Here is a 10,259-nt window from a genome sequence, read left to right as displayed (position 1 = left end):
TCGGGAGATGAGGCTCAATTAAGGACCGACCATTTGATATTCGGTTGTGGGTGGGATTTTGTATGGAGACTAGATACTTTTTCTTATAACCTATTGTTGGTTGTCCTTGTCATTCAGACAGTGTACGTGTTAAGAATTGGGTTTACGGTGGGAGGAGATGGGTGGGAAAGAGGTCTTCATTGTCGGTGCACGGCAAGGACAGGTCTTCAGCAACGCATGCTTGCCGTAAGAGGAGATTAACTTTGTTGGTGCATGTCAACCCAACTGCACAGAGGGATGCTCATGATGTCAATCACTAGATTGTCTGGTTCAGACTCGATTATTTACAGTCCGCCGTCATATAGCTGGACTATTGCTGTGTGTGGCTTTTAACAACAAACAAACAAACAGATTGTGTAAACGGTGATTGAGCGAGTAATTATTGCTTAACGCCGCATCAGCAATATTGCAGGTATTCGCGGCGTAGATTGTATACACGTCATCCATTCAATCTGTCTGACTTACGCTATTCAGTCCCGGCAGCCACCCTAATATTAGAGTAACAATTTCCTTTACACAGTTTAACTGTCTTTGTCTCTATCGTTCACTGTCCCGCCCGATTAGATGGCTTACGGTGGTAGTTTCAATTTGAATTGAAATTCAAACAATCAATTTCTGAGAAATACGATACCCAGGTGAATAGAAAGTAAAATAGCAGCGTTGTGTTGTGTGCGCCACCAGCACACTGGGATATCACCTTGTGAGGACGGGCTGAAACACATTGCTTCTTGTCCTGATCCACAAACAGACCGTAAAGGTATTTCTCAAATACTTTAACTCACTCAGAGTTGTTCATGATCTATTACTGTAAATGATTTCATCGTTGAAAGCCATAGAACAGACTTTAAGTGTGTAGTCTGTAGTCAGTATGCTTTACGTAGCTGCTTCACTGCGTTTTCGGAGAGCAACATGGCGCATATATTTATGTATCGGTTCCTGGTACACATGAAAGATTAACGTGAGTGTTTTAGTTTGATGTTATGCCGTTTTTAGCAATACTCCAGCAATATCACGGTAGGGGACACCAGCAATGGGCTTCACGCATTGTACCCATGTGACGTGACGCTTTAACCACTAAGCTTCCCCACCGCCCTGAACGATGTTCCTATCACCGTAGTCTGTATTGTTATATTGTAGTCCATATTCACAGCTAGACCTATCGTTTAGTATCTGAAAATATATAATTTTGATAAAACAAACAACTCCATTTCAATTGAAAAGGATGGGAGATGGAGATGGGAGATGAAATGAACCCGAGAAAAAATCTAGACAAGACATTCCATTGTTTGACATCATGGTGTTTATTTTTGTGTGCTTTGTCTAGGATATGCTTGCATTTGTTCTCGGTGCAAAAAAAGTTTCTAGTGTGAGGTGAAGGTACATTCAACTTTTATTTTCACCGTTTATCAATCAAATTAAGCACCTCTTACCAACTGTCATTTTCATGCATTCCGTTCAGTGCTCTATATTCAGTCTTCTTCCCGAGGCAAGGGCGTTAACTGACTAAAAATCCAGTGGATGTCGCTTTCGTTACGCGATTTAGATTGGACTATGCATAGACTCGTCACTCCAGCCAAAATATAACTCCATAACACCAGCCTAGTTCGGGTGGATACTGGACTTTAAGAGTCAGTTAACTCGCTTGCCTCGGGAAGATGTATTCAGTATGTTACTTGTGTGCGTTGTGTTGCTATGAAATGTAGCAGGGTGGAAGAGGGTGGAGCAGGGTGGAAATCATGTGATCTGATTTATAGAAACATCTGTTCAAAATATATGTGATAACTCAATTCATGTAAAGTTGCACCTCCTCATTGTAACTTATGCTTCTTCTTCTTTTGTGGAGGAATAAAAACTGATAATTATTCCATTTTAAAAGTTAAAGAGAAGTGATTTGATGCAGAATTTCTAAGTTACCCAACGGAATTGCCAACGCTTTTTGATATAAACAACTGACGTACAACCACCCTGCCATTTCCCCATATATTGCTTATTAATGAGAATAAATGATATTTTCTTCATGACAGAAACATTCTAGACATATATATGGTATCTGTGATATTTTTTATAATGGACACAAAAATACCAGCATGTGTATTTTAGTCTCATAGCAAAATCGAAATATATAGAATGACTTAACCTATATTTCCCAAATCCGCACATGTAAAAAGCTACACATGCTTCAATTGCTTTCTTGTTAAGTCGCCTCTTACAACATGAATAGTTTGTCGGGGACCTGTTCTAAATCATCGTCCCTAGGCAAGAGAGTTATGTCCCCTCTAAGCCTCTCCTATGGACCAATAAGATTCCACCTCTCGTATCACTTGCATTTGCTTCAAACAAAATGGCGCTGCTCAGTCAAGACGATCTTATCGATAATCAAGATCTATACTGTGATAAAAGGGGTCTTAAATCGCGAAGTGCATCAAATCACATGCGCGCCTTGACTGAAAACATGAAAAGATTTGGAAAATATATGTTGACAACGAGTTGGCGGTGCACATGCTTTGCAAATCCTGCAATCGGCCAAAATCTGCATGACAGTTTACGAAGCGGATTTCGTTTTCATTGAGCAATTTTGATTTGACTATGCATAGACTCGTCAGTGCAGCCAAAATGTAACTCCATTATACCAGCCTAGTTCGGCAAGGGTGGAAACTGGACTTTAATAGTCAGTTAACTCTCTTGCCTCGGGAAGATGATTCTCACCCAAAATTCCAACGGGGCTGTGAACAACGAATCTCTCTGAGGCACCTGATAGTTTCCTTTGCTTCAAAACTAGATGCTACTCATAACAGCGTGGACAATGGTGGTGGCAGTGATGTGGTCCACTGTCTGTGGTACTGACGTGACTCTGGATGAACGCTGGGTGGAGTTTAAGGAAGGGTACAATCGGATGTACACCGGAGAAGCCGAGGCAGCCAGGTAGGTTTGTTTGTTTGTTTGTTTGTTGTCTACCGCCACACTCAGCAATATCCCAGGCATATAACAATAGGACTTGAGGGACTGTTTACATCATCATTCCGTAATGACGAGTCCCCTCTTCTAGGGCGATATGGACTTTCAACTCCCGAGACATCAGTCGAGAGCGTTCATATCACTTGCGGGGACACGGATGGTTCAGTAGCCTAAGGCGCCGTAATTCGCTGTGCAGAGTTGCGTCCCTTGGGCGTCCCTTGGGCACGCCAGAAACCTGTGATTGTTAACAATAGGCACTCTGTTTTAGCCCGTTGTTCGAATCCCGGTTTACCCCGATTATGTGTCTAGGGTTGTCAGCACCATACCCGTGCTCGTGGGTTTCATCGACGTGATAAACGTCTGAGACCTGCATCACTTCGGACTTGCCTCCCACATTAAGCTGGCAAGCCGTGATGTAACTGGAACACCCGAAGCCGCGTAAAACCAAACTCACTCACTCACGCATATCGCTGGCAAAGGTTGTGGGTCGCTAACTGACCTATACCAGGTGGGACATGGAAGCGATGTGCTTTTCGTGACAAATAACCGTTGAACCGAGGTTCGCTCCCCTCTCGTCCGAACTTGATGCTTTGCGTGTGCTGGGGTCGTTAAGAAGAGTGAGTGAGTGAGTTTGGTTTTACGCCGCTTTTAGCAATATTCCAGCAATATCACGATGGGGGACACCAGAAATGGACTTCATGCATTGTACCCATGTCGGGATTCGAACCCGGGTCTTCGGCGTGACGAGCGAACGCTTCAACCGCTAGGCCCCCGTTAAGAAAAACAATGACCAACAGAAACAATATAATGAACATAACGCACCCTTGTGGTGCCCTGAACAAATATATATATCTATATTGTTTTTATCAAAATTCATATAATTTCTTTAACATGAGCACCGTTAACACGATCTAACTCAAGGTTGTACATGCTATTTTAAGGTCAATATAAGTTCTGTCATGTCAAGGCCGACTGTCACATGTCCGCAGATAATAAAACGCTGGTTCGGAATAACATGTTTTCCGACAAAATATGAAATCATTCATTCAGTGTCAACTTAAAAGTTGTCAACTTGAAAATCTACATATATCCTCATATATTATTTATATAGAGATATATACTTGAAGAAGGCGAATGGTTCTTTTTTATTTTGGAAAGACAAGTGGGTGGATTTGGGATGGCTTCAACTTTCCCAGGGTCTGCGCACTGGTCCAGCACCCTTTGGTGCCTACATTTCACAATGGGGTAAAGTTTAATTCTGGGTACACTTTAATGTATGAGGGGAACTCAAACAGCGTCACACGACTCAGAGTTACAGTATTCAAGGCCTCAGAGAAGTTGATAAAAATGTTTTATGCTGGACATATCCAAATTTGACTCATCAATACGATGTCTGATGCAATTTCCCATTTTCATTGTATGTTCCCGTGTTTGTTAAAATTAATAATTGACTTGCCTTTGCATGTGACGGGTGCCACCGGTGGGCCAGGGTACGCTAAACTTTTCGCGAATACCTGGTATCATCACTAACTGATAATGATTTATAAACACATGCTCATTGTGCAGTCAGTAAGTGAGTGAGTATGGTTTTAAGCCGCTTTGAGCAATATTCCAGCAATATCACGGCGGGAGACACCAGAAATGGGCTTCACACATTATACCCATGTCGGGAATCGAACCCGGGTCTTCGGCGTGACGAGCAAACACTTTAACCACTAGGCTACCCGACCGCCCCTTATGCAGTCAGAACTGTACAAATGACCCTGCTTACATGTGTCTGTGACGGATGCCACGGATTGGACAAGGTGCTTTAACGTTTTCGCGAACACCTGGTAATATCACTATTTGATTGTGATTCATAAACACGTACTCATGATACAGTCGGAATCAAAGATTTCTCATGAATATGGAAACTCAGGGTTTTGTCGCCTTTATTTACGTCTTTGGGAAAGGTTTTGTCGCTTTTCTTTACGTCTATGGGAAAGGATTTGTCGCTTTATTCTCTCAGATTGCGAGCTGACGTAATCAGAATTATTTGAACCGTTCTCTTACAGGCGTGCTATATGGGAGAGAAAGGTGAAGGACATTGAGAGGCACAACAAGGAAGCGGACCAAGGACTACAGACCTACTGGATGCAGGAGACGCAGTGGGATGACATGGTATATTCCGAGAGAGAGAGAGAGAGAGAGAGAGAGAGAGAGAGAGAGAGAGAGAGAGAGAGAGAGAGAGACCGACCGACCGACCGACCGACCGACTACCAACCCATGGCCACTACCCACCCCAGTGGATTTTGAACACAAATGTGCACTTAGTGACTATTCATTTGAATATGTTACTTGACATTCATGTCATCCTTCCCTTCCATAGATATGGAGGAATGGATTGTCTGGTCCGGACTCGGTGGTTTAGGGGCCGTCTTCGCATGGCAGGTGCAATGCTGGCAACAAATCATACTAAGTCTTACTTTGTATTGTAAATTGTGTGAGCGGCGAGTGCTACCGTTAGAGCAGGACATGCTAACCCTTTCTAATGTGGAATCCAATGGTGGAGTGGGAGGGAGGGAGGGAGAGATGGAGATATTATAAATATTATGTTATATCTTCCCTCAACCCTACCTGTCCCCTACCTACATATTTGATTAGGGTGGAAGTACCTTTTTCTATTTACACAGACGTACGAGGAGTATGTTGCCTACCACCACGGCGAAGACATCGACGTCAACACCATGCACAGAGCCAAGAGAGCGGTATGTATTACTTACCGACCTTCTACTATTCCAATAAAAGAAGATTGAAAGGGTGAAAGTTTATAAAAAAGGAAACCCATCACTGTACATTGCTTTACACGTACTCATTAAGTGGTCACCAAATATATGCATTAGGACAATGGTTGTTTTATTCATATATCCATAAATATCACATTTTCTTATTCCTTCATTTTGTGTTGACCAACAGAACAGAAACGGCACAGGGGATTGCTTCAAAGACGAAGTATGGACAGCCTCGCTAAACCCGTACACCTTCAATACCTCGGACGGTTTACCAGAGAATGTCGACTGGTCCGAGAAAGGCTATGTGACAAGTGTTAAGAATCAGGTAATATTACACATACATACAGAAGGATCGAGTGTTATAACGTCCTGTTATTTGCAGTTGTGTATTATACAGATTCGTAATGATGATTAGTCAGTTGAAGTATACACTCGAAGTATACATGTCATAACCTAACACATGTTATATTCTAAATGGCATTGTGTGTTCATGTCATAACCTGTTTCACCCCGACCTTTGCATAATGTACACTTTTATGAAACGATTTATAAAAACTTAATTTCCCTTCTTGCCAAACAATGCCCCTATACCGTCAGTTGGTGTTCACATCTCGAAATTATTAAGCAGCTTGAGAGCTAGTTTCGTTTATGCTTGTGCCTGAGCTTGTTACTTATAAGACGAAGAGCTCATATGAAACCAATGACGGTTTAAAACATGTTATGGTAAACTATCACACTGCAGATATAACCGGTTGGAAGGATGTACCATACATCGACCTCAGTTTAACCCAACTCATTCCCTCACCCTTGTTTTCTATGCATTCGTAGATAAGCAGTGCATACAAGTATGGTCCTTCAAACATGAATATGAAATCTTCGCTATATCAGATGGGATGGTAGATTGATTACAAAATTTAAAAAAAACCCAAATAAAACAAGATACCATGTTGCACTAGTTTTGTGTCCACTGACCAGGGAAGATGTGGATCGTGTTGGGCATTTGGCGCAGTTGGAGCGCTGGAGGGCCAGCAGTACAAGAAGAACAAGACGTCTGTTGATCTATCCCCCCAGGATCTTGTTGACTGTTCCTCAGCTCAAGGTCAGTTCAGACTGGTCATTTAGGATGGCCAGGATAATATATTTAATTCATTCATTCATCATTATCCAAATGAAATGAATCTTTGGCTTGACCACTACCAGTAAGTCGAAAACGTCTTTTAATATGTAAAAAAAACCCTATTAATTTTGCATCGAATTGAAATGACCACTGTCAATCACCAACTGGTCCCTCTGTAAGGATTCCCAGTCAGAACAGGTCCCCAAGATCCCTTGCTTGTCGAACTGATATGGCGAACTGGTGGTAAGAATGTGTGACTAGGCTGATTGTGACCCGACCGCACAGGGGGCGTTTCTCAGACTATATTAAAAAAAAACCTCAACGGTTTGACTGGGCCAAGCTCGATAATCTACAGGCTGCAGTGGTAAGGCGGCAACATCACTTGATCACTGAGTCATTAAGAATAATTGTTAAGCTGGTACTATCGACTGAAAATGTATATAAACATTGCAGGAAACAAAGGTTGCGATGGCGGTCTTCCCACCAAGGCATATGAGTATGTCATCCTGGGAGGTATCGCTACAGAAATAACATACCCCTACACAGAAGTTGTAAGTTTGTATAATCTCTCAGTTCATGTGTACAATAACATTTAAAGTGACAATGAATTCGTTGTCATGTCTTCTTCACTGTGGTGGCATATCGGGTAGCCTAGTAGTGAAAGCGTTCGCTTCACAATGTGTGAAGTCCATTTCTGGTGTCCCTCGCCGTGATATTGCTTGAATATTGCTGAAAGCGACGTAAACCACACTCATTCGCTCACTCCTTTACAGTGCCTAATAGTAGTGTCAAGTAATGGCTTCAACTTGACAATCGATATTATATTTAAAACAGTAATATCTTCCTTTATACTCGTAAGTATTACTAGCTATGGCAGTAAGAGTTTGATTGACGATGACTGTTAGTTTCTCTCACAGCAATAGCACTTTATGACTTAAAGGATGCCACTGAGAGATACCAAAATGATGACCTGAAGTAACTCGTGAGCTAAATACGTTACAGAAGAATAATCTTTTTACACACGCTCGGCTGTTATAACTACCAGTGTAGGACCCATGTGTAGAATTAACCCGCTACAAAATAGCACGATAATGTAGGCCTCACTCGCTTGCGAGAGCAACCTTTGAAATATGCACTCGATGGTAACCTTTGATACCGGAAGGCCAAATAGATTAACCATTAAGTATAACTTTTAATGCGATGTTTCTTTGAGGTCGGGACATGCAAGTCTAGAGCTTCGGTCAAGATTGGGCTCAATATCACAGGCTACAAGACGCTGACGCAAGGATCGGACGCCATGTTGAAGAACGCTCTGGCATACATTGGGCCTATATCTGTGGGAATCCAGACAGGACCGCACCTGCAGTCCTACAAGCAAGGTGTATTCAGCGGCTGTAGCGGTGTTGTCAATCATGCTGTGCTGGTTGTTGGATACACCACATACAACAAGATCCCAGTATGGAAGGTGAAGAACAGGTACGGTATATATCTTCTTTATTGAACGACATATGTACCAGTCTTGTCACACTCCGTATACACTTGACCATGACGTACGTTCTTCGAGTATGTTCTGGGCATGGAGCATGTCTCTACCACAACAATGACTGCCTCCTGTCTACCTAACCCAGAATGTGCCTTTTAATATATTCCCTTACAAACCCTATGATTGTAACAACAGTCAATATAGTTCTCACTTAATCACATTTTGTTACACATTGACGTCACTTCATATAGGCAAAATTACAATTACCGACACAGATTTTCTCGGTCTGCTATAAGAATTGCATTCAGGTGTCCACAGAGCGAAAACATGAAACAAGGTAACATTTTGGACAAATCTGACCGTTATAAATTGGGGGAAAGTCCCCAAACCGCAGAGGCCGTAGAGCACAAATATGGAAACTGATCTGGCTAGTGTCCTCGATAAAACATTTTGCAATTTATTGCCAAAACTTGTAAAATGTCTCAGCTTAGTCCCTCGTTAAACACGGATTTTCGGTATTTTAGACTATTTGATAACAATAACAAATATCCCAGTAATTTGTTCAGATCCCCGAGGGTTTATTCTGACGCGATCGCCGAAAGTCAATGCCGGCATCCTTATATGTGCTTTACGTGTATACTTGCGCAAGTATATTCTCAACTACCCTCCACTTTCCGCTACTGACGAAATTACGTGACTGAATATGAACAGGACAACAAAGGAGATGACAACACTTATGGCAAAATATGCATTACATATACAGAGCTTGTTATTAAAGCTTCATGTATATTTGATAATCATTGAATGTCGTAAGTAAGCTTAGATTAATCAGAAAATAGATTCTGTTTTGACACACGTGCTCCATATGTTCATCCTCAGTCCAATTTATCACCATCAAAGACACACGCCGGTTACATCGCTTCAGAGAAATGACAGCATAATAACATGAACACAGTATTTGTACAATTTTGGCTATCAAGCTATCTGAGACCCGTGAATAGGTCTTCAACAACCCATGCTTGTCGTAAAAGGCGACTACGCTTGTCGTAAGAGGCGACTAACGGAATCGAGTGGTCAGGCTCGCTGACTTGGTTGATGCATGTCATCGTATCCCAACTTCGTGGATCGATGCTCATGATGTCAGTCACTGGATTGTCTGGTCCAGACTCGATTTTTTTACAGACCGCCATCATATAGCTGGAATATAAACTAAGTGCGGCGTTAAACAACAAACAAACAAAATCAAGCTATCTGTATTGTAAGGAGAGTAGGGTCTTAAAGAGTTCCAACTGATTCCACTCAGTCTGCTGTACATACATGTACGTTGGAATGATTTTGTCACTGTCAGCTATGGACCAGGCTGGGGAGAAAGTGGTTACTTCTACCTCCCAAGAAACGAGACGAATGCGTGCCAGATTTCAAACTATGCCTCCTATCCAACTCTAACAGACGTAGCAAGGGGCCCGGTGCATGAAGGTGAAGTTGCTGCAACTATCGATGGTGCCGTCGCCGTCGTATCTACCACTGCAATGTTCATGACGCTCTTCCTGCCAACCTTTTTACTTTAGTGTAACAGCGTCCATCAAACAGACAGCGCACTCTGATGATTTGTTATCGTTTTGTCCATTAACCTTTTGATACATCTCTTCCTCTTCTGATGATTTTTAAGACGTTATTTTACTATATAATACAAGCATAAGCGAAATTTACTTCGTTTGTGTTTTTTCTTAGTTCAGACAGAAATGCAGTCATAGTTATGTACCATGCTAAACTGTCGGGCAAAATAAAGTGTATACCGTATTCGACGTAATAAGCGCTCAGGGCGCTCTCAAAATTAGAAATAGGGGGCTCTTATTAGAATATTATTTTAGTGAAAAGAACAGAGTTGAAAGAT

General features: G+C 42.0%; 1 protein-coding gene across 1 annotated transcript; it reads left to right on the top strand.

Moving 5' to 3' along the window:
• Positions 1-605: 605 nt before the first annotated feature.
• Positions 606-9,964, top strand: LOC139463402 (cathepsin L-like proteinase). The gene is made up of 9 exons (XM_071244660.1): positions 606-796; positions 2,819-2,961; positions 5,049-5,154; positions 5,667-5,741; positions 5,950-6,090; positions 6,741-6,864; positions 7,336-7,433; positions 8,096-8,358; positions 9,714-9,964. The coding sequence occupies exons 2-9, from the start codon at positions 2,819-2,821 to the stop codon at positions 9,931-9,933; spliced, it is 1,170 nt and encodes a 389-aa protein (XP_071100761.1). The 5' UTR covers positions 606-796; the 3' UTR covers positions 9,934-9,964.
• The last annotated feature ends 295 nt before the right edge of the window (positions 9,965-10,259 follow it).

This window comes from Haliotis cracherodii, unplaced genomic scaffold (assembly GCF_022045235.1).
Source record: "Haliotis cracherodii isolate W230 unplaced genomic scaffold, xgHalCrac1.p SCAF_16, whole genome shotgun sequence".
Classification (NCBI taxonomy): Eukaryota; Metazoa; Mollusca; class Gastropoda; order Lepetellida; family Haliotidae; genus Haliotis; species Haliotis cracherodii.
This window is presented reverse-complemented; position numbering and strand designations above follow the sequence as displayed.

Bases quoted from the DNA above. Each gene is read 5' to 3' on its own strand.
- LOC139463402 (XM_071244660.1), top strand. From the start codon at position 2,819: ATGCTACTCATAACAGCGTGGACAATGGTGGTGGCAGTGATGTGGTCC. The intron at 5,155-5,666 runs GTATATTCCGAG...CTATTTACACAG, and splicing joins AGACGCAGTGGGATGACATG to ACGTACGAGGAGTATGTTGC. The intron at 8,359-9,713 runs GTACGGTATATA...TGTCACTGTCAG, and splicing joins GTATGGAAGGTGAAGAACAG to CTATGGACCAGGCTGGGGAG.